This window comes from Callospermophilus lateralis, chromosome 2, assembly GCF_048772815.1.
Source record: "Callospermophilus lateralis isolate mCalLat2 chromosome 2, mCalLat2.hap1, whole genome shotgun sequence".
Taxonomy (NCBI): Eukaryota; Metazoa; Chordata; class Mammalia; order Rodentia; family Sciuridae; genus Callospermophilus; species Callospermophilus lateralis.
Genome location: NC_135306.1, coordinates 146,110,393 through 146,134,235, shown reverse-complemented (window position 1 = coordinate 146,134,235; position 23,843 = coordinate 146,110,393). Strand labels below are relative to the sequence as shown.

Sequence of the window (23,843 nt, the reverse complement as noted above, 5' to 3'; positions counted from 1 at the left end):
AAAGCACAGCTGAGTCCTAAGAGCTGGCTATGGAGAGAGGCTGAGCAGTGCTGGCCTCCCTGCCCTCTCCCTGAGGCTCTGGCAGCTCTCACTGATCCCCCACCTCTACCCCAGGCACCTTGCGGTGGGGGCTTGGGGAGCCCGGCTGAAAGTCCAGGGCCAGGTAATCGACGCTGCCAGTACTCTTCTTCGGGGCTGGACTGTTGGTGCCACTGGGAACTGGAGATGCAGACACTGGGTTTTGCTAACATAGGAAAGACAAAACTGAGTGAGTCTAGGAAATCGATGAACCCCCTACTCAGGAAAACACAGCTCGGGGGTAAGGTACTCATTCTGTCCTGTTGGAGCCACACACTGTGCCAGGGACTTTATACTTTCTTCTCTAAGTCCTCACAACAATCCTGTGAGGTAGATATTATCACTGTTCATCATGGTTGTGAGGTTGCGGTGTGACGGAACCTGGGCTGTTGTCTGACTTCCAAACCTTCACCTATCCCAGGTACCATGTGGCCTCCCTCTTAGGGCTTCAAGCCAGATCTCACCTACTGTCTTCTGAGAGACCCAGCCTTTGCTTGTGGGACCCTAAGAACAAGCCTGTTTCCTCTTGTGGCCCCCCTCTATACTGCCTGCCCATGACCTAGAGCAGCAGGTCCCGAGGCAGCGGCCCCTCAACTGCTCCGACTGAACAGTTGCCTCGTCTCCAGGTGCACAAAGCCTCTGTTCCTTCTTGGTTCTCCAGGTAACAGGCTCTTGGGGCCTATGTCCAGCCAGGCTACTGCTGTGGGAAAGCACCTGCATGTCTAGGGCTGTCCCCAAGTCTGATTCTAATGAGAAAGGTGACAGTCGTGGGTTCTGGTTATATAATGGTTAGTTGAAGTTTCCTTTCAAGGATGACCAGGTGCTGGGAGGCAATTCTCTTCCAATGAAAACTTCAGGGAGGAACCACATCATGCACTACCCATGTTCACACCTATTACAGCTGTCAGCCCAGTGAGTGTGTGCAGGTGTGTCTCCCTAACACTGAGCGGATACCTCCGTTGCTGCTCTTCCAAGAGCACTAATCACGCCCCCTGTGTCAGGGGAGAGAGGCAGGCTTCCTCTGCCCTTCAAGACTGACCTACTTGGGCAGGGACCATGTCTTTCCTACTGCTAACAACTCATGCTGCTTCCTGCACATGTGCTCAAGAAGGGTCTGCGGCCGAAGGCCACAATAGTACAGAGAGGCCCTGGGCTGAGATGAGAAGTAGTGAACTGAGCAGAAGGTCCTGGAGGATTCCAGAAGGTATCATCCAGCCAACCCCAGGGGACTCACCATAGGGACGTAGTTCTCTTCACTGTCTCCTGAGTCTGTGCTGGTGATGCTCTGGGTGGAGATAGGGCGGCAGTACTGGGAGGCGCTAGAGTTGAAGGTATGGCTGTTGTGGGAAGAAGACAGAGTGAGCCTGGGAGACCCTTGGCTCTCTCACACCCAGACCTGGGTCACCACAGCTTCCCATTATCAGCTTGGTAATGATATAATAATATTCCCCCTTTACAGATGAGGACCAAGTGCCATGATGAACTGGTGACAGCAGTAGGATCTGGCTACCCTTAACCCCCAGGCCAGAGACCACTCTATTCATATTGAATGCCCACACCCTAAGATCTCGTTCCACAGACACTCACTTGGCCCTGGACCAAGACTTGGTGACAGGAGACTTGAAGGGGAGCTCATCAATGACAGTATTGTTTCTCAGGTCAAGTGGTGTTGGTTTTGCTGGAGCAGAAACAGAACACAGGAGTCAGCCACATGGGATACACTTATATGTAACATGTAAGCACAGTTACAAAAGCCTTCCCAGTCATTCTGGCAACAGAGGGAATCTGAGGCTCTGGAGGGTTAGACAGGCCTCTTTTGGCATCTGTAGAGGATCCCTCTGGATATAAAAATCTGAATGCTCAAGTCCCTTACGTAAAATGTCAGAACCAGGTGTGGTGGCAATATGCCTACAATCCTAGTTAATTTCGAGGCTGAAGCAAGAAGGTCACAAGTTTGAGGACAGCCTTGGCAATTCAGTGAAGCTTTGTCAAAATTAAAAAAAGGGGCTGGAGATGTGGCTCAGTGGTAGAGTATTTGCCTAGCTTGTGCAAGGCCCTGGGTTCAATCCCCAGTACAACAAAAGTCATAGTATTTGCTTATAACCTATGTGCCCCTCTTGCTATATACTTTACATCATCTCTAGATTATTTGAAACCTAATATGATGTTAAATTGTTTATGGACCAATGACAAGAAAGATATGCACAATGTACAGGTTTTTTTTCAAGTATTTTTGATCTGCAGTGATTGAATCTGCAGATACAGAACCTGCAGATACCGAGGCCTGACAGTATAATCCTTTTCCATGTTGAAATCATATCTTTAGATTCCAAATTATATATCCTTCCTGCTGTATCTATGGTGATTGGATCTGCAGAATCCAAAATGGGACACATGATCTGACAACAGATTTATGACTTTATAATAAACAAGAGACTATATTTGAAATGAAGATGGCCACCATGACTACTCCTGCTGATACTGAAGAAGGCTGTGTAAACCACAGTGGAGGAAGGGAAAAGCCAAAAGGACCTGGGTTTCAGTTTTACAGGGCCCTATCTCTGCCAGGTTATCGTGCAGGAGCCAAGGACTAAGGATTGGCAGTGGGTGACCTGGAACTTGAACTCTAGCACCTCTTTCTGGCTGTCAGGCAGCATCGTAGATCTAACTACTACCCATTTTCCAGGGATCTGATGCACTGACATGTTATCCTTCCAAATAAATGTGGGAGGTAGGAATCACCATCCCTATTTCACAGTAAGAAAACTGAGGCTGAAGAGGTTACATGATTTGCACAAATCATGTACTCCTAGTCCAGTATCCACCCTGTCATGGTTCCCTGAAGTCTCACCATGAAAGCATGGTCTCCAGTGCAGCAAGGTTCACAGATGGGGCTTTTAGGCAATGACTGGGTCATGAGGGCTCTGAGCACATCTATCAAATAGATTAATCTATTGGTAGATGAATGGCTTACTGGGAGGTGGAACCTGCTGGGCGTATGTCCTGGAAGAGTTTATCTCCTCCCTGGCTCCTTCCTCTCTTTGACTCTGCTTTCCAGCTGCCATGAGCTGAGCAGCTTTCCTTTGCCACACTGTTCCCCCATGATAATCGGCCTCACCTCAGGCCCAGAACAATGGAGTTGGCTGACAATGGACTGAAACCAGGATCCAAAATAAATCTTTCCTTCTCTAAACCGTTCTTGTCAAGTATGTTGATCACAGTGACAAAAAACTAACACATTCCTGAGCAAATGCAAATAGTCCATAGATGTTCAGAGAATGGGGCAGGGGAAAGTGGGCTTACCTTTCCGGTCAGGCTTGAGGTTACGGTTGACAGGAGGGGGCTGAATCTCACTTCCTCGGCTGGGGCCTCTGTGCATAGGGAGGGCTGTGGATGGGTAGCCAAGGGGGTCAAAGGGATGGGGCCCTGGGCTCATGGGGATGTAGACACTTTGGGAATTATCACCTGCCCGCTCCATGGCCAGCAGGGTAGAAGAACCTGGGTTCATGGGCACATAGTTGTCTTCTGAACTGGCACTATCCGACCGACCCACGAGTGTTTTCCCTGGCTACAGAGAGGAAGAGGGAAAGAAACAGATCTGTCATTAGCACGAAGAAGCACAAGGTGAGAATCTATGCACAAGGCCAGCCCTCCCAGTGGTTTGTTATACTTTGAGGCTACAAGGGAGACCTTAGAAAGACCTAATAAAAACAGCATGGGAAACAGAAGAAATGGGGTCCAATGAGCCCCCTTCTAGCTTGGGACCCACCTACAATTTATGATCGATTTAAAGCATAAAATATTCTTGATGGCTGGGTGCACTCAAGATTTCTGGATGCCTGGCCAAGGCAGAGGGCACTATGGGCTGTGAAGTACATAGGTTTGGTTCAGGACCACCAGGTGGTGATGGGGTGGCTGTTGGCCTCTAGATCCTGATTGTGACAAGAGCATGTAAGGAGTCTTGGCCCTGGGAGCTGAGGTCTGGGGCCAGCTGTGCCCCCATACAACTTGCTGTGGGGGAAGCACAGCTTACCCCAGATACCTAAGTAACATCCAGGATCAAGCAGAGCTGCCTCACCCCTACACAGTGTAGTAGCCTGGGCTGCAGCCATTCTCCAACTGCTACATCATCTGCCTTGTCACATACCTGAGCTACCACAGCCTTGGTTACCTAACTTCCACTGTCTTTCCAGCTGGCTCAAAATCAGGCCCAGGTGTACTTACCTGCACCTTGGACAATGGTGATCTGTCCCTTCTAGAGGGCATCCTGGGATCCTGTGTTCAAGCTGCAATTTTTCTGGCTGGCCTGACCCTGAGTACCAGTCCTGCTCAGAGTCTTACTTTTCAGGGTCTGTCTTCCACGTGAGAACTGGTGGCTAAGGTTGCTGTGCAGAAGACCCACTACCCCTGAGCCTGGGTCTGCTGCATTCTAGACCCCCTCCACTGACCCACAGGGCTACCTGAGGACTCACACTCCCTTCAAACAAGGGTACCTGTGTTTTACTTGTCTAAAAGCTCAACCTAGGGTTCTGAACCGAGGCAAGAACCCAGGCAGGGTCCTACGAAGGAGATGCCACCACTCTTTTGGAGCTGTGCTTGTGGTACCTTGCCATGTGACCTTTTCCTTACCCTAGCTGGCCCGAGGAACCCTGGTCAAACCCCACTCACCAGGAAAGGACTGACTCCCTCACTCATGGACTCAGCAGACCGGCCTGCATTCTCTCCACCACGTGGGGGATACTCGTAGGTCTCACAGGAGGAAGCTGTGACAGAAGGAAGATCATATGGACTCTTGCTGACCCATGTGCTGACTGTTCCCCATCCCCTCCAGTGTGGCTCAGTTTCCTGATACTTCTGAAGGTACAGCTCTCAGCCCAGTGTTATCTTGTTACGTTTTTGGGTTCTTTTTAGATATACATGAGGGCAGAGTGCATTTTGACATTATACATACATGGAGCGCGACTTATTCTAATTAGGATCCCATTCTTGTGGTTGTACATGATGAGTTTCATTGGTCCTGTATTCATATATGAACATAGGAAAGTTATGTCTGATTCATTGTACTGTCTTTCCCATCCCATTCTCCCTCCCGTCCCTTTATTCCCCTTGGTCTAATCCACTGAACTTCTACCCCCCACCCTATTGTGTGATAGCATCTGTATATCAGAGAGAACATTCAACTTTTGGATTTTTGGATTTGGGGGATTGGCTCATTGTACTTGCATTATAGACTCCAGATCCATCTGTTTACTGGCAAAAGTCATAGGCATTCTTTTTTTATGGCTGAGTAATATTCCATTGTGTATATATATATATATATATATATATATATACCACATTTTATTTATCTGTTCATCTGTTGAAGGGCACTTAGGTTGGTTCCATAGCCTAGCCATTGTGAATTAAGCTGCTATAACCATTGATGTGGCTGCATCACTGTAAGGTCTTAAAAATCAGTATATTAAGGGGTTACTTAAACACTGTGTTCCTCCCAGGCCCCAGGATCTAGTTCCAGTGTTGGCATCTGTGAAGAGTCCTCCTTGACTTCTTAACCTCACCTCTCCTTAGCCTCCCCTAGTACTTACCACCTGTCCTACTCACCCCAGATACCACCTCTTTGAATAGTATGTAACAATTCTTGCACTAATTTATACATTGTTCCCCGCCCCCCCAGCCAGATGTGAGCTCTCAAGGGCAGAGACATGTTTTATGTCTTAACTCAGTTCCAAGCACAGGGTGACTGCTCAAATTTTTGATTGATGGAATGACTGCAAAGAGTTCTAAAGAAACCAGGACCCCGGGGTCAGAAGCTTATCTCTGCCCTTGATGATGCTGCAACTCTGAGTAAGTCTCTTAACTACCACTGGCCTTGTGTGCAAGGAGACAATGAAGCTCTGTCCTACCAAACTCTGCATGGCCTAAAATGACAGGATAGACAAGAAAAGGCTTTGCAAGCTATAAAACAAGATACAAACTGAGAGGAATCAATGTTGTTCTTTTTTTGTTGTTGTTGTTGTTAATCAGAAAAAGTTATACGTAGAGTTGGAATACACTCAGTAAACAAATGACAACAGAATTGATGTACTTCAAATAGAAGTTCAGACTTCAACCAAAGAGCTTCTAGTTGTAGCTTACAAAATAGTCTGATGACCTCATTGGTGTTTTATCAGTCTGTTAGTCCTCATACGTTTGGCTCAAAGCTTAGGCTGGTTTTCTAAACTTATTTTTAAAAATCTTTGGTTTGACTTTTAAGTGACTAAAATACTATGATGTGGATTTCCAAACCCATAATATGTTGTATTGTGGTTGACCAAGAATATCTTATATCCCTTAGCAGAACACTTGACTTCTCAGAGGCAGGATGTGCAACACTTTTCTCACTCATACTCACAGCTGCAAGACCAACTGGTAAGGGGATAGGCTGGAAGATGCCTGAACTTGTGAATATTGGTGACCCGGGTGATCCTCAAGTTACTTGTTTGTGGAGGACTAAGGGCTAGCAAAGTTCGAGAACCCTTGAGCTACCTGCCTTTCCCTCTGGGTCTCAGCCAGGGTGTATACTGACCTCGATGGAGTCGGCTGTTGTCCATTGCAGGGAGGGTGTTGCGCCTGGGGATGGTGGCAGCGACAGATCTGCTACTTTCACTGATTGGAGGCCTCTGCTGAGGGCTGCCCCATCGAGGTGTTTCTGCCTGACTTGGCTTGGGGGGCCGGGGTGGGGGAGCTATGGCTGAGTCTCCAGGAGCGGCCACTGCCATGGCATTGTGGTTCTTGTCCAGTGTGAATGTCCTAGGGATCTGGTAGGCTGAAAGTGGAGTAGTTGGAACGTCCATATTGTCCACCAGGAGATCCCCAAACTCCCGGCACAGGGTGTTACTGGGCATCTTGAAGGTGTACACATCTTCATTATCTGTCTCAGACCCTGTGAGGCTGCCCTTGGTGTGGCCATGGGAGGCCAGGCTCCGGGGAAGGTCATAGGTACTGTCTCTAAATTCTGTATTGTGCCGGCTTGGCTTGGGAAGGCTATAGAAGCCATGGACTTGACCACTGACCCCATTGACACAGTGTCCGTTGCCCTGGGCCAGTTTTTGTACGGCTGTGTCGCTCTTTTGCCTGGTGCCCTGAGAGAAGCTGGCACTCCTAAAGAGAAAGAAAGAAAGGGTCAGGGTTGAGAGGAGATCTGGGGAGGCAAGCTGAATGGCCCAAACCCCATGCAGCCAGCTGGAGTGGAACAAACAGGTGGAGGAGTCAGGCAGACCCAAGGTTTACCAAGGATCTACCATGTGTTAGCTGTGTGACCTTGAGCAAGGCACTTTCTTTTTGGAACTCCAATTTAGGCATCTACAAAATGTTGATTAAAAACATACTTTGAAGGTTGTTTGCAATAGACTCCAGTATATATACTGCAGTATACAGATATTCAGTCAATGTTCCTTTATCCCTCCCCGTCTCCAAATGGCTGTCGTCAGCAGGGGTCAGTCTTAGGCTCACAACTGAAACAGATATAACAAGTTAGTTACGCTGACTACTGGTCAGTGTTTTGAGCACCACAGAATACACACATTTGAATACAAAGGCTGTGAGATAATGGAAAGGATTGTTAAATTGGTGCACATCACTTAACCTGTTTTCTCCTCATAAAATAAACCAGCTTATGTATATTGATGTAAGTTATGTATAAAGAACTTATTTAAGGGCTGGGGATATAGCTCAGCTGGTAGAGTGCTTGCCTTGCATGCACAAAGTCCTGGGTTCCATCTCCAGCAACCCCCCTCCCCCAAAAAAGAAATTATAAAAAACTTATTTAAATGTAAGTAATACATTTTTTATGTATTATAGTTTGTTCTAGAAACTAAGAATATATAGGAAAAGTGATTTCTTGGGAACATTTAGGATATGAAAGCTGCTTCTTTATTAAATTTTTTTTTAGTTGTAGATGTACACAATGTTTTTATTTGTTTATTTATTTTTATGTGGTGCTGAGGATCAAACCCAGGGCCTTGCACCTGCAAAGTAAGTGCTCTACCACTGAGTGACAACCCCCCTAAAAAATTTCAGTTGTGGGAAATAAGGCAAGCAATAAAGTGAAGAGTGGTAAAAGAGGGCTATTTGCATCAAGTTCTGGTACTGTACTTATCTGCTCTCTGCTCTGTGAGTATCATCACATCCCTCCCAGGTGTGACCTAGTAGGTTTCAATGATTTTTAAGGGGCCATTTGGCTCTGAGGCTCTCTAAGCCTTTGGCAGTATAAGAATGGTTTTCAAGCTGGATTCTATGTTCTGTGTAAGTTCTTTGGGAAACTGGAGGCTGAGGTTCTGAGCAGTAGGGATCCAGGTCTGCTTCTTTTTAATTATAATTATTCAGAGGACTTCATTAAAGAGGGGAGAAAAGAATGAATCCTTTATAGGAGTGATCCTCAGCCTTTGGAGGTCAGAGGTATCTTTAAGAATGTGATAGTGATTTCTTGGAGCTTCTCAGAACAAGGTGACTCTCATAGCTATACAGATTTGTGGCTATTCCCAGGAAGTGGTGTCAGAACCCTCAGAGGCCAATCCACAGATCCTCTCTGCCTATAGCCCGGGAAACTTGTTATTCATAGGTGTGGCCACCAGGTGGTGATAGAGATTAGGGCCCGAATGGTTGGAAAGAGGAAAGGAGCCTAGGCTAGGCTTCCTTTGGCCCTTCAAGGCTGGGAGTTGCAATTCACCTGCCCTCTCCCCTAGGCCTCTATGTTCCTTCTCCCTTTCTAATCTGCTCCACACACAACTAAGCCAACAGCAATGGGCCAAGATAATCGAACATCTAGTCTTTACACAATGTAGTGCTTGGGCAAGAGGATGGGGGAGTTGGGTAGATATAAAGTGTTTATGGTGTTCACATTTGTCTCTGGTGCTTTTTGTCTTTTGAGATTTGCAACTTTGTTGGATGTCCCCACTTAGATTTGTTCATTTAAGAAACATTTATTGATGTCCTACTTTATGTCAAGGCCAGGTACAATGAATAAAGAGATGCCACTTGCCTTTGGGGTGTGGTGGGGTATGTGTGTCATAGTTAGGGAGGAGACACACCTGAAAATCATTACGATTGCATGAGGATGGGTATAGGTCTGTTGACAGATTTGTACTGGCCCTCCCTGGTGGTGGTGGTGGTGGTGATAGAGAAGGTCAGGGAAGGCTGACATCTGAGGGAGTCTGGAATGAGGAACAGCAAGAAAAGGAAAAGGTGCTCCAGTTGGAGACACAAAGAAGCCTAACACAATCTGGCAAGGATCTGATCTGCACAGGCTGGAGGAAGCCTGTTAAAAGGTAAGAGACAAACAGCATGATCTCACTCATGTGGAATCTCAGAGTTGATCTTACAGAAAGTATGGTAGTTACCAGAGGCTGGGAAGGGGAGGGGAGATCTTGGTTAAAGGATACATAATCACATCATGACTGGAGTTAATGATGACATACTGTATTCCTGAAAAATAGCCTGGATGTTATGCAGCTGCAACACAAATGAGAGCTGAGGTAATGCACTTGCTAATTAGCTATATTTAACCATTCAACAATGTACACATCAAGACATCACTGTGCACAATAAAATCACAGTGGTATCTGTCAAGTTTTAAAAAAATTAAAAACTGGGGTATAGCTCAGTGATAGAGCGCTTGCCTAACATGCATGAGTTCCTGGGTCCAATACCCAGCACAGTGCAAACTAAACAAAGCAAAACAAAAAACCCAACCATCCAAACATAAAATCCCAAACCAACCAACCAAACCAAACAATAAAAAAAGGTAAGGCTGAGAGGGACAGTGGAGGGACCTGGCCAGGGCTTCGGGAAATAGGAAGCGTCTGAAGGATGTGAAGGTGGGAATGTGGGTGGGGTGGGGGTGGGGAGAACATCACAGGTGTCCTGAGTAACTTCGAACATACTCAAGAATGGACTCATCTTCATACTGAAATCTCCTGATTCCCCTCTTGGGAAGTCAGAAACCAGGGAGTTACTCACATTCAGACTTTTCACTGACCCAATGGGTCCTGAATCCAGATTCAATTCTGATTTTTTTTTCTGGATTAATGAGAAGACCAGTAATTAGTCTCCTTCCCTCTTCCCAGGACCTCTGTGATCCTCTGTATCCTACTGATATTTACTTTCCCAACTTCCTCAAACATCTTCAGTACCATCTTAATGCCTTAGGACTAGGCTCGAATGCCTAGGTGTATTCCAACTCCTTTCTCCAATCTTTTCTCCCTAGTTCCCTTTCCTAATCTAGCATGTACTAAACTCAAACTCTGCAATATTCCCAGCAGGCCCCACTTTGTCCAGCATCTGGGCTTTGTTGTGTTATTTGCTAACTCTGGATGGCTCCTTACTTCAATCTAGCAAGTTCCAAATCCCTCAAATTCAGCTCAAGGACACATCTCTCTCTCTCTTTTTAATAACTTTGTTTCTTCTTCTTCTTCTTCTTTTTTTTTTAATGTGGTGCTGAAGATCAAACCCAGGGCCTCACATGTGCGAGGCAAGCACTCTACCACTGAGCTACAATCCTAGCCTCGTCAGAGGCACATCTTTTAAAGTGTTTTCTTATATCCATCCTCTCCCTCTGAGCATAATCACTCACTAAAAGCTGTTCTGGGAGCTGGATGCAACTGTTATCTGTATTATGTACCACTGCTACTTGTCTCCTCCATTATACAAACATTCTTGAGGAAAGAAACTGTGTCTTACAAATTTTTCTCTCCTTAGCATCCAGATTGGTGTTTTGTCACATAGTAAATACTGCTTACCAAACAAAGAAGCAAGTGAATGTATATGCAAACAAATGAATGCAAGAAGAGTGCTGCTGCATTCCTTGCCATCCTTTTTTCCTGAGCTTGGCTAAATCCTTTGGACCAGAAGATTAATCTCTCTTCTTTTAAACAAACTTAGGTCTAGCTTCCTGGGTCCCAGCAGCCTCCTCTCTAGTTCACAGAACTACTCATGCACCCCCAAACACATCCCATGTAGTCCAACTTCCAGCCCTGGGCCTGCATTACTCACCTCTCTCTGGAATTTTTCCTGATGGATCAAATCTTAGACAAAATCCAAAAGAAGCCTTTCATTTCACAAAGGCATGAGAGATTCCCCAGTTCTCCTTTTCACTTCAACCTCCTCTTTCTGTATTTGCCAGCTTCCTATGCTTCTGTCCTAACACTCACCTTTCTCTGCCTTGTGTTCATTATTTATGCCAGTGCCTTTCTACTTCTGCCAGATCACGTGTTCTAGATGGCAAAGGGTCACATCCTGAATCCTGGCACAGGGCCTTGCAGATGACAGAAAATACTGATGCAGGTTGAGGGGACTGATGATTATTTCAACAGTCACGTAACAAGTTGAATAAAGTTACATAATTAGATGGCAGGAGAACACATTCTAGCCCCAGGTCTTTGGACCTCCTATTCACACTTTGTTGCTTCACAAAGAGAAGCAACAAGGATAGCTGGGGATGTAGCTCAGTGCAGAGAACATGAGGCTCTGCTTGTTAGTGCTACCAAAAAAGAAAAAGAAAAAAGACAACCAGTACTTAGAAGCCCTACTTTCTTATTTTCACATAAACCTTAAATGATGTCTGTTACCATGACCTCTGTGGGACTGATCCCTGGACAAGTGGGTCTGGAGAGAGGCTTTTCTTCAGGGCACCTGGCTGGCAGAAGTATCATAAAATAAACAAGATCTTGTGCCAGGCACATCACTTGGGACATCATCCTAAATCCTCTAACAGTTCTAAGAGACATGTGTTAATTACCCTTACATTGTCAGATGAGGAAAACAGCAAATGAAAGAGTTGGTGCTGGAAGATAACTCTGGTGTGGCAGGGAGCTCCCTGGAGGCAAAAAGAAGTTTGGGAGAAAATACTCTGTGCAGGCAGCAGCTCAACACATCTTTCCTGCCTGCTGCTGGCTGCTCCAGAGGCTTCTGGTGAGTGGGGGTGACTGCATCATCTCTTGCTCATGCTTTGGCTTTAATATCAACTCAAAACTCTTCCTTGGTTTTCAGAAATGGGTTCCTAGTTTTTCTAGCCACTTCATTTCACATTTGTTATTCAGCACATTTTCAAATATTGTATGTTCCATACTACACTATGATTTTGCCCTTTTCTACCCATCTTTTTTTAATACTTATTTTTTAGTTATAAACAATAACTTTATTTTATTTATTTATTTTTATGTGGTGCTGAGGGTCGAACTCAGGGCCTCGCACGTGCTAGGCGAGTGCTCTACTGCTGAGACACAACCCCAGCCCCCTAGGTACCCTCTTAATACCTTAATGACAAAGATCCCAGTTTGATTTGTTAATGGGTATGTTTCTGACTTAAGGGAAACTTGATATATAATGCTTAGAAGTAGATAAATCACCATCTAGAGTTCTGTGACTGTCTGTCACTTTTGGTGTGTATGCATGTTTGTGGTGCTGGGGATGGAACCCAGGGCCTTGTGCATACTAGGGAGTACTTTAACACTAAGCTATGCCTGGGATCCTACGGCAATCTTAAGAGGTCATTTGGACCATCCTCCTGCATTGGACCCATCCCAAATAGGTCTTTCCCATGAGGAAAAGAAAAAAACCTCTGGGTCACAATCTTTAAGAGATGAGATAGGATTGGGGAGTGGCTAACATGAGCTAGGAAACATCCAGTTTCAGCCCCAGCACTGGGGGAAAAATGAGATGATCTTTGTACATAAGTCCTTCTGGCTACAACTTGGAGCCCACTTTCTTTCTATGGTTACAGAGCAACACTGCATATGTGAAACTAAAGGAAACTAAAGTTGCATGTTCTGCCTTTGGCCAATCAAAGCTACTGGATGAATGAGTCAGGGAAGCCTTGGAAATGAGAGATAAATTCTCCCCTCCCTCCCTCCCTCCCTCCTTTGGTACTGGGGATTGAACTCAGGGGTGCTCAACCCTTTTTTGTATTTTGTTTAGAAACAGGGTCTTGCTGAATTGCTTAGGGCCTTACTAAGTTGCTGGGGCTGTCTTTGAACGCGTGATCCTCCTGCTTCAGCCTCCCAAGCCACTGGGATTATAGACATGTGCTACTGCACTCGACTTCACTCACATTTCTGATTTCTGATTTTACCTGTCATCTTTCTTTCTTTCTTTTTTTTAATGCACAGGAACATTTATTGCCATATTATTTTTACACTAGTAAAGAATATAGGTTAGAAATTCTCAATTATATTGAATACATAAAATATATTTACTCTGTCCTGGGAAGTTGTTTGTCCTTTATTTATTTTATTATAAGGCAGGAACACTTCTTTTTAAGAGCACAATTTTTCATATCTTTGTATTTAAAGTATGTTCACGCCAATTTATGTCTTTATACATGTACTTTGGTTTTTTTGCATTACAATTCTTATTACACATCTATACCACAATTTTTCATATCTCTGTTTGTATATAAAGTAGGTTGACACCAATTCGAGTCTTCATACATGTACTTTGGATAATGATGTCCATCACATTCCATCATCCTTGCTAATCCCTTGCATCCTCCCTTTCCCTCCCACCCCTCTTCCCTATCTAGATTCATCTATTCCTCCCAGGCTCCTCCTTCCTACCTCACTATGAGTCAGCCTCCTTATATCAGAGAAAACATTTGGCATTTGTTTTTTGGGGATTGGCTAACTTCACTTAGCATTATCTTCTCCAACACCATCCATTTACCTGCAAATGCCATGATTTTATTCTCTTTTATTGTTGAGTAAAATTTCATGTGTATATATGCCACATTTTTATTATCCATTCATCCACTGAAGGGCATCTAGGTTGGCTCCACAGTTTAACTATTGTGGATTGTGCTGCTATGAACATCGACGTGGCTGTGTCCCTGTAATATGCTGTTTTTAAGTTCTTTGGGTATAGTCCGAAGAGAGGGATAGCTGGGTCAAATGGTGATTCCATTCCCAGATTTCCAAGGAATCTCCATACTGTTTTCCATACTGGCTGTACCAATTTGCAGTCCCACCTGCCATCTTTCTATAGAATACTATTGCAGGGTCAATGATGTTGGAATCTCATCGTTTTAAATTTCCTTTCAACCTACCTTCACTAGAATTATGTCTTTTCAAGGTGTGTGAGCTTTCTCAATGTATCACCCCAAACAGGTTTAATGACCTCCTTTAAATAAGACAACCCATACTAGCTAGAATCTGGAATAAGGTCCCAAAGGCTAGAGGGCAAAAATAAATCTAGTGCAACTAATTTGTTGTCAAGACAAAAAGAATCCTGTCTCGACATTTCCAGTTCACAACTATTTCCTTTGGCAAATAGATACTTTTCTGAATAGCTACTTATTTTAGCTCAGTAGAAGACCCGGATTTTGAAAACTGGAGTTATTTTAGCAGGAATTACATATTATTCAGTACTTGAAGGAAGAATAGTGGCTATTACAGTAAAAGTAATGAGAAGTAATTCATTGTTTTATCTTTGAGATGCTTATTATAGCCTTATATCAGGACCACACATAAGTGCAAAAGGAAGAGGTAGAAGGCTGTTATTTCTAGCCTCAGTACTCTTTCACTACAGCAATCCAGCCAGACAGATCTATGTCTAGTTAATGCTAGTCACGGATGGATGAGCTGATGCTCTCTTCAGGCCCTACTTAAAAGCAATTTTAGGTTACTTTGGAGATCATATGAGGTAAATAATGTAAAAGTATGTATGTTTTAAAGATTTCTTTTTTTCTGGAATCTGGTATGTGATGTGGCTGTTGGAGGCAGTATAAGAGTAAAGCCTACCTGCATACTTAACCTTTATCTGAGCCATTGCCATTTCAAGGGTGCTTAAGCAGAATTTCTCTAAGGTTTTAATTTGCATTTCCAAGATGACTGAGCATCTATTCACATGCTTATTGGCCATTCCTATATCTTTTTTTAAAGTATCTATTCAAATATTTTTGTCTTCTTCTTCTTGAGTTGTAAGAGTTCTTTATGTACTTACAAACAAATCCTTTGCCAGATATTTGGGTTCTGAATATTTTCTCAAATCTTGTGACTTATCATTTTGTTTTCTTTCTTTGGTACTGGAGAATGAATCCAGGAATATTTTATTACTGAGCTACATCCCCAGATTTAAAAAAATAAAAAAAAAAAAATCTGAGACAGGATCTCACTGTTGCTAAGGCTGGCCTCGAACTAGAGATCCTCCTGCCTTCCAAGTCACACACCATTTTGTTTTCTTTTTATTGGCAGGGGATACCAGGGATTGAACTCAGGGGCCCTTGGCCACTGAGCCACATCCCCCCAGCCCTATTTTGTATTTTATTTAGAGACAGGGTATCACTGAGTTGTTTAGCACCTCACTTTTGCTGAAGCTGGCTTTGAACTCGTGCTCAGCCTCCTGAGCCACTGGGATTACAGGCATGCACTGGTGCGCCTGGCCCATTTTGTTCTCTCTCTCTCTTAATGGTGCTTGGGATTGAACCCAGGGTCTTGTGCATGCAAGGCAAGCACTCTACCAACTGAGTTATATCCCCAGCACCCACATTTTATTTTCTTAATGGGGCCTTTTGAAGAGCAGAAGTTTTAAAATTGCTAATACTACTTTGTAATTTTTTTCTCTTTTGTGTCTTATATAAAAATCTTTGTTTTTCCCAGGTCACAGAGATCTTTTCTTCTAAAACAGTAATAGTATTATCACATTTTACTTTTGGGTCTCTAATATATTTGAATTAATGTTGAGTGACGAGATACAATTTAAGGGTTGATGTTCTTTTAAAGATCATTCCTATATTGATATCTGTTTCAGCATCATTGGTGGAAAAAGTTTTCCTTTCTCCATTCTATGTATGTGAAATCATACATAGAATCATACTTTCAGATTATGGCAATTTATCTTACGATGGTACAAAAGTGATACACATCCAGTAGAGCCATGCTTTGAATTTAATCTTTTCCTGGGCTAGCTATATGCTCAGGACACTTTTTTGTAATGCAGGGCAGTTTCTAGCATGCCACATGATCACAAAGGTGAACAACCAACACTCTACACTGTATGTTGCTAAACTATTTAGTAATTCAGGTATATTCAATGCATTTTTATCTTAGGGTATTTTTAACTCATGGATTTAAGGGGACATAATCCCATCCTAAGTGGAGTAGCACCTGTACATATGCATTTTCCTGGGTTCACTGTTCTGTTCAGTGATCTGTAAGATCATCCTTTCACCAGCACATCTTTTTCTGCATATTTTTTTTTAAAGAGAGAGGGAGAGAGGGAGAGAGAGAGAGAGAGAATTTTAATATTTATTTTTTAGTTATCGGCGGACACAACATCTTTGTTTTGTATGTGGTGCTGAGGATCGAACCCGGGCTGCACGCATGCCAGGCGAGCGCGCTACCGCTTGAGCCACATCCCCAGCCCTTTTCTGCATATTTTTAATTGGTGTATTATAATTACACCATAGTGGGACCTGTTGTGACATATGCATACTTGCACACAGTTTAACAATATAATTTGGTTAATACAATACCCCATTATTTCCCTTTCCCTCTCCTCCTCCTTCCACTGGGACCCCTTCTTTTACTCTACTAGTCTCCCTTCGATTTTCATGATATTCCCACCTCTCACCTTTGGTTTTTTTTTTTCCTCTCTAGTTTCCCACATATGAGAGAAAACATATGTGGCTTTCTGAGTTTGGCTTATTTTGCTTAACATAATGCTCCCAAGTTCAATCCAGTTTCCTGCAAATGACATAATTTCATTCTTCTTTATGGCTGCATAAAACTCTATTGTGTATAGATACCACATTTTCTTTATTCATCTGTTGAAGGAAACCTAGGCTGATTCCACAATTTGGTTTTGTGAATTGTGCTGCTACAAACATAAGCATGCATATATTACTAATTCCACAATTTGGTTTTGTGAATTGTGCTGCTACAAACATAAGCATGCATATATTACTATAGTATGATGACTTTAATTCTTTAGGATAAATACGAAGAAGTGGTATAACTGGGTCATATGATGATTTCATTTCTAGTCTTTCGAGGTACCTCTATACTGATTTTCCATAGTGCTTCTTAGTTTACAAACCCACCAACAGTGTTATTTTTCCCTCAACATCTTCTCCAGCATTTAATATTGTTTGTATTCTTGAAAACTGACATTCTTACTGGAGTGATATGAAATCTGTGTATTTTTTTGATTTGCATTTACTTAATTGCTAAAGATATTGAACTTTTTTTTTCATTTGTTTGTTGGCTCTTGTATATACTTCTTCTTTTAAGAAGTGTCTGTTGAGCTGGGGTTGTGGCTCAGCAGTAGAGTACTCACCTAGCATGTGAGAAGCACTGGGTTCAATCCTCAGCACCACATTAAAATAAATAAAATAAGATAATGGTATTGTGTCTACCTACAACTAAAAAATTTTTTTAAAAAAAGAAGTGTCTGTTTTCATTTGCCCATTTATTAATTGAGTCTTTTCTTTCTTTTTCTGTTTTTTTTTTTTTTTTTTTTTTTTTTGGTACTGGGGATTGAACTCAGGGGTACTCAACCACGAACCATATCCCCAGCCCTATTTTATATTTTTTAGAAAGAGTCTCACTAAGTTGCTTAGCATCTTTGCTGGGGCTGCCTTTGAATTCACAATCCTCCTGTCTCAGCCTCCTGAGCCACTGGGATTACAGGCATATGCCACCATACCCAGCTCCAATTGGGTCATTTTTTTTTTTGGTGGTAAATTATTTAAATTATTTATATATTCTGTTTATGAATCCTCAGTTAAGAGAGTAACTAGTAAAGATTTCTCCAATTCTATAGGTTCTCTTCATGTTCTTAATTATTTCATTTGTTGTGTAAAAGCTGTTAAACTGGATGCCATGTCATTTATTAACTCTTGGTAGTACTTTCTGAGCTTTAGGAGTCCAACTGAGAAAGTCATTGTCTGCACCTATATGTTGGAGTGTTGAATTTATGCTTCTAGGAGTTGTGTAGTCTAATTCTTAGGTCTTTAAAAAAGTATTTTATTTTTTAGTTGTAGTTTGACACAATACCTTTATTTAATTTTTTTAATGTGATGCTGAGGATCGAAACCCAGGGCCTCGCACATGTGAGGTGAGCGCTTTGCTGCTGAGCCACACCCCAGCCCTAATTCTTAGGTCTTTGATCCATTTTGAGTTGACTTGTACAGGGTGAGAGACAGGAATCTAGTCTCATTTTTCTATATAATGATAGCCAGTTTTTCTAGCACTATTTATTCTCCAACATACGTTTTTGACCACTTTGTCAAGGATCAGATGATTGTATCCGTGTGGTTTGTCTGTCTTTTATACTTCTCCACTGGTATATATGTCTGTTTTTTATGCTACTGTTGTGCAGTTTTTGTTCTATAGCTCTGTAGCATTATTTGAAGTCAGGCATTGTGATGACTCCAGCATTGCTTTTGTTTGTTTGTTCAGATTGCTTTAGCTCTTCTGGGTCTTTTATTCTTACAAATGAATTTTAGAACTGTTTTTTATAGTTCTGTGAAGAATGCCATTGGTATTTTGATGGGGATTGCACTGAATACGTATATTGCTTTTAGTAATATTGTTACTTTAACGATATTAATTTTGTCTATCCATGAACATAGAAGATCATTCTATCTTCTAGTGTCTTCTTCAACTTCTTTCTTCCGTGTTCTATAGTCTTTATTGTAGAGGAGGTTTGGTTATGGTTTGGTTAAGCTTATTTAATCAAACTCTTAATTTAACCAAACTCTTTGGTTAAATTTATTCCTAGAATTTTTTTTTTCTTTTTGAGGCGATTATGAATGGAATTGTTTTCCTGATTTCTCAGCAGATTCATTACTGATGTATAAGAAAGCTATTGATTTCTGTATGTTGATTTTGTATCCTGCTGCTTTGTTGAATTTATTAGCTCTAGCAGTCTTCTGGTGGAGCCTTTTGGATATTCTCAGAATAGAATGATATTATCTGCAAACAGAGATAATTTGACTCCCCGCCCTTTTTTTATACTTTTAATTTCCTTCTCTTATCTAACTGCTTTGGTTAGACTTTCTAGTACTATATTGAATAGGAATGGCAATAGTGGATATTCTTGTTTTGTTTAATAATTTAAATAAAATACTCTCAGTTTTCCCCCATTCACTATGATGTTGACTTTGGGTATACTGTATACAGACTTCATGATGTTGAGGTAATTTATTTTATCCCTAGTTTTTTCAGTGTTTTTATCATGAATAGATACTGATTTTTTTCACAGGCTTTCTCTGCATCTATTGAGATCAATGTGATTTTTGTCCTTAATTTTACTTATGGCGTGAATTACATTTATTGATTTGTATTATATTAAACAATCTCTGTATCCCTGAAATGAAAAAAGTTGGTCATGACATATAATCTTATTAAGTTGTTGAATACAATTTGCTAATGTTTGCATCTAAATTCATCAGTGATATTAGTCTGTAGTTTTCATTCCTGGATGTGTCCTTATCTGGTTTTGTGTTAGGTGATACTGGCTTCATAGAATGAACTTGAAAGCGTTTCACCCCTTCATATTTCATGGAATGAGTTAAGGAGTACTGGCATTAGTTCTTCTTTAAAGGTCTGGGAGAATCAGCTGAGAATCTATCTGGTCCTGGGCTTTTCTTTGTTGAAAGACCTTTTTTATATTGCTTTTAATATCATTCTTGTTTTTGGTATGTTTAGGTTTTCTACATCCTTTCGGTTAAATTTTGGCAGATCACATTGGTCTAGAAATGTCTCCATTTCTTCCAGATTTTCCACTGTATTATAGTGTAAATTTTCAAAACAATCCTTCAAGATCCTCTGGATTTCTGTGATGTATGTGGTGATTTCTCCTTTTTCATCTCTAATTTTATTAATTGTGTTGTCTCTTTTTTCTTGATTAGTTTGGCTAAGGGTTTATCAATTTTGTTTACATTTAAAAGAATCAATTCTTCATTTCACTGATCCTTTGTAGTTTTTTTTTTAATTCTCTGATTTCAGCTTGGATCTTAATTATTTCTTCTTTACTGGTTTTGGAATTGGTTTGTTCTTAATTTTTCTAGGGCCTTGAGATGCATCATTGGGTTGTTAATTGGATCTTTCTGATTTTTCTTATGTATGACTTCATAACTATAAACTTTATTAGAACCACTTTTGGAGTGTCCCAGAGATTCTGGTATGTTACATCATTTTTTTTGTTTGAGTCTAAGAATTTTTTAAAATTTCCTGATTTATTCTATCACCCACTTGTTATTCAAAAGTGTATTGTTCAGGGAAGGGGTCAATGCTGAAAAGTGATATTGGCCAAATTATATCATCAAACTGAGTGCATGTATGAATACATAATAAATCCCATAATTATGTACAACTAAAATGTACCAATAAAAAATGTGGAGACAAGCCAGGCATGGTGGTGCATGCCTGTAATCCCAGTGACTTGGGAGGCTGAGATAGGAGGATCGTGAATTCAAAACCAGCCTCAGCGAGGTGCTAAGCAGCTCATTGAGACCCTGTCTCTAAATAAAATACAAAATAGGGATGGGGATGTGGTTCAAGTCGTTCAGTGACCCTGAGTTCAATCCCCAGTAACAAACAAACAAATAACAACAACAAAAAAGTGAAGACAAAGAAACAACACCCCCAAAAGTATAGTGTATTATTCAAACTCCATGTTTACATAATTTCTGCATTTGCGGGGAGGGAATGTTGATTTCTAATTTCATTCCATTTTGATCTGATAAAAAAAAAATCTGTATAGGGCTGGGGTTGTGGCTCAGTGGCAGAGCGCTCACCTAGCAAGTGCGAGGCCCTGGGTTCAATCCTTGGCACCATATAAAAATAAATAAATTAAATAAAGGTATTGTGTCCATCTACAACTAAAAAAAAAAATTTAAAAAATCTGTATAATCCCTTGCATTTTAATTTGTTTAATTGCTTTGTGTCCTAAAATATGTTATATTTTGGAGATGATTCCATAGAAACTGAGAAGAAAGTAAATTTGGCTGTTGTTGGATAAAATATTCTACAGGTATCTGTTAAGTGAAACTGATTTAATTTTTTTTTTTTTTTTTTTTTTGTCTTAAGAGACTTTACTGAGTTTATGTCTGGATGATCTCTCTGCTGGTGAAAGGTGTCTGTTGAAATCACCCAGTTTTACTGTACTAGAGTTTATCTAAGTCTTTAAGATCTGTTTTATGTAATTAGGTGCATTGATCTTTGGGGCATAAATATTTATTATATCTTCTCATTGAATTGTTCCCTTTACCAGTATGAAGTGATCTTTGTCTTCTAATTTTAGCTTGAAGTTCACTTTGTTGGATATGAGAGTAGCTACTCCTGTTTGTTTTTAGGTTCCAATTTGTATGGTGTATCAATTTCCATTCTTTCATAAGTCTGTGACTTTTCTTTGCCTGTAAGATGAGTCTCTTGAAAACAACATGTAGTTAAGTCTTGTTTTTTAAACCATGTCTTTTAATTGGAGAGTTAAGACCATTTTTATTTGGTGTTTATATCACATGTCTATTCCTCTCATTGCGATTTATTTCTAATGTTTAATTCTGGTTCCATTTCTCATTTGCTTAGCTACTCTTCAAGTGAGATTTGTCTATTTGCAAGCTCTGGGGTTTGTTTTTTATTCCTTCTTCTTCTTTTTTTTTTTTTAGAGAGAGAGAGAGACAGATGAAGAGAGAGAGAATTTTAATATTTATTTTTTTAGTTTTTGGCGGACACAACATCTTTGTTTGTATGTGGTGCTGAGGATCGAACCCGTGTCACATGTGTGACAGGCGAGCATGCTACCACTTGAGCCACATCCCCAGCCCTTTTATTCCTTCTTTGTGTAATATTTCCTCAAGTATTTTCTGTAGTGCTGGCTTAGCAGTCATGAGTTCTTTTAGTTTCTGTGTATCTTGAAAAGTTGTTATTTCTGCTTTAATTCTGATGGATAGCTTTGCTGTTTATAACAATCTTGATCAGTTATATTCTTTCAGGGCTTGGAACACATCATTCCAAGCTCTTCTGGAATTCACAGGTTTTGCTGAGAAATCATAAGTGATTCTGATTGGCTTACCTCTAAATGTGACCTGACATTTTTTTTTTATTAAGGCTTTTAAAAATTCTATCATGATCTGTATGTTGGGTGTTTTGATTATAATGTACTATGGAGAAGTTCTTTTTGGATCTTGTCTTTGGGGTATGAATGCATCCTATATCTGAATGTCTACTTCATTCTCAAGGTTGGAAGTTTTTCTGATATTATTTTCTTGAAGAGTTTATCCATGCCCTTAAGCTGCATCTCACAATTTGCTTAGATTCCAAGGATTCTTAAATTTGGTCTCTTAATGTTGTCCCAGAGTTCTTGAATATTCTGATCATAGTTAATAATTTTCTTTTATCTTTTCTGATTTATTGAGTTTTAATTTTTATTTGTTTTTAGATATACATAACAGTAGAATGTATTTTGATATATTATACAAACATGGAGTATGAATGTTCACTTTGTCTTCTAGTGACTGGCCATTTTGTCTTCTAGTTCTGAGATTCTATCTTCAGCATGGTCTACTCTATTGCAAATACTTTAAACTGAACTTTTTGATTTATTGTACCCTCATTTCCAAGATTTGTTTGGTTCTTTCTCAATAGCTCTATCTCCTTATTTAATTTCTCATTCATATCTGGTACTGACTTCTTTAATTCCTTTAGTTGTTTCTCTGTGTTCTTTTAGAATTCATTTATCATTTTTATTATTGTTCATCATTTGTTATTTCATCCATTTCCAAATCTTTGTAGTTAGTAGCTGGTGAATTATGAACCTTAGGAAGTGTCCTGTTACCTTATTTTTTCATATTCCTTGTATTCCTGTGTTGGGTTTTATGCATCTGTTGGGAAGGATTTCGCTTCCATTCTTGGATATGGGCCTTTTGAGAGCACTTCTCTTGGTAATGTGTTTTGGGATATCAGATTGTTGTAAATTTTTCAATATATTTCCAAGTGGGATTTGTAATATAGTTTCCCTGGTAGTTCTTTGGTGATAAGTAGCATATTTGGATACAATGTGTATTGTGTCAGAGACTGAGGATCCCACTTTCCCTTTTGGTATCACAAGAATGGGGTCCTTCTTGTAGATCCAGCAATTGTACTGTACATAGCAGGGTTTGTGGGGTACATCCTCTGTGACTGTGCTTCCATGCTTAACAAATCTGTATGTTCTAATGGAATATGAGAGAGTGATTTAGATTAAAACCCCTTGTAGATGTGGTGCCCACAGTTTTTGTGTTAATTTTGTTTTTGCTATAGGAACAAATATCCATGAATGGGACCTAGAGGCCTCCCCATTCCTACTTGGGTCTGGTTGGTTTGGGGTTTTGTCTTTTCTATTCTTAGTATTAAAGTATCATTGAAGTTTAAGCATGTTTAAATTTTGATAAACAAGATAGGCTGTCTCTTGGCTGGATTTTGGATTTAGCACAGCAGTATCTACCCTATGTTCTCACAGTGTCCCCATAGATTCTCAGAACCTCATGTAAAGTGGGGGGCAAATAATAGCACTGAACAATATATAGCATTAAAATAAATACCACGTTCCTAATGACATCTATAATGCTAATTACCACAAAACAGGAATAGTAGGGTCAGCAATTGCTAACAGCAAAAACAAATAGCCATGAACTAGGTATGACATTAAAGTAAATACCAGGTGTCAACTATGCCAACCACAGTACTAATAACTGCAACAACATGAACAATGAGTGTAGGAATTATATAAACCAAACAGTTCTAGAAGATGGT

At 40.9% G+C, this 23,843-nt stretch overlaps 1 protein-coding gene across 2 annotated transcripts in view; it reads right to left on the bottom strand.

The window, feature by feature from the left end:
- The window catches only part of Gab2 (GRB2 associated binding protein 2), a 181,312-nt gene that overhangs the window by 4,167 nt on the left and 153,302 nt on the right, over positions 1-23,843 (bottom strand). For both annotated transcript variants that reach the window (XM_076846583.2, XM_076846584.2), the window contains exons 4-9: positions 6,644-7,218; positions 4,747-4,841; positions 3,382-3,646; positions 1,666-1,756; positions 1,313-1,415; positions 119-244 (exon numbers count right to left, since the gene is read on the bottom strand). In XM_076846583.2, the coding sequence (XP_076702698.2) occupies positions 119-244; positions 1,313-1,415; positions 1,666-1,756; positions 3,382-3,646; positions 4,747-4,841; positions 6,644-7,218 (1,255 nt within the window). The remainder of the gene's footprint in view (positions 1-118; positions 245-1,312; positions 1,416-1,665; positions 1,757-3,381; positions 3,647-4,746; positions 4,842-6,643; positions 7,219-23,843) is intronic.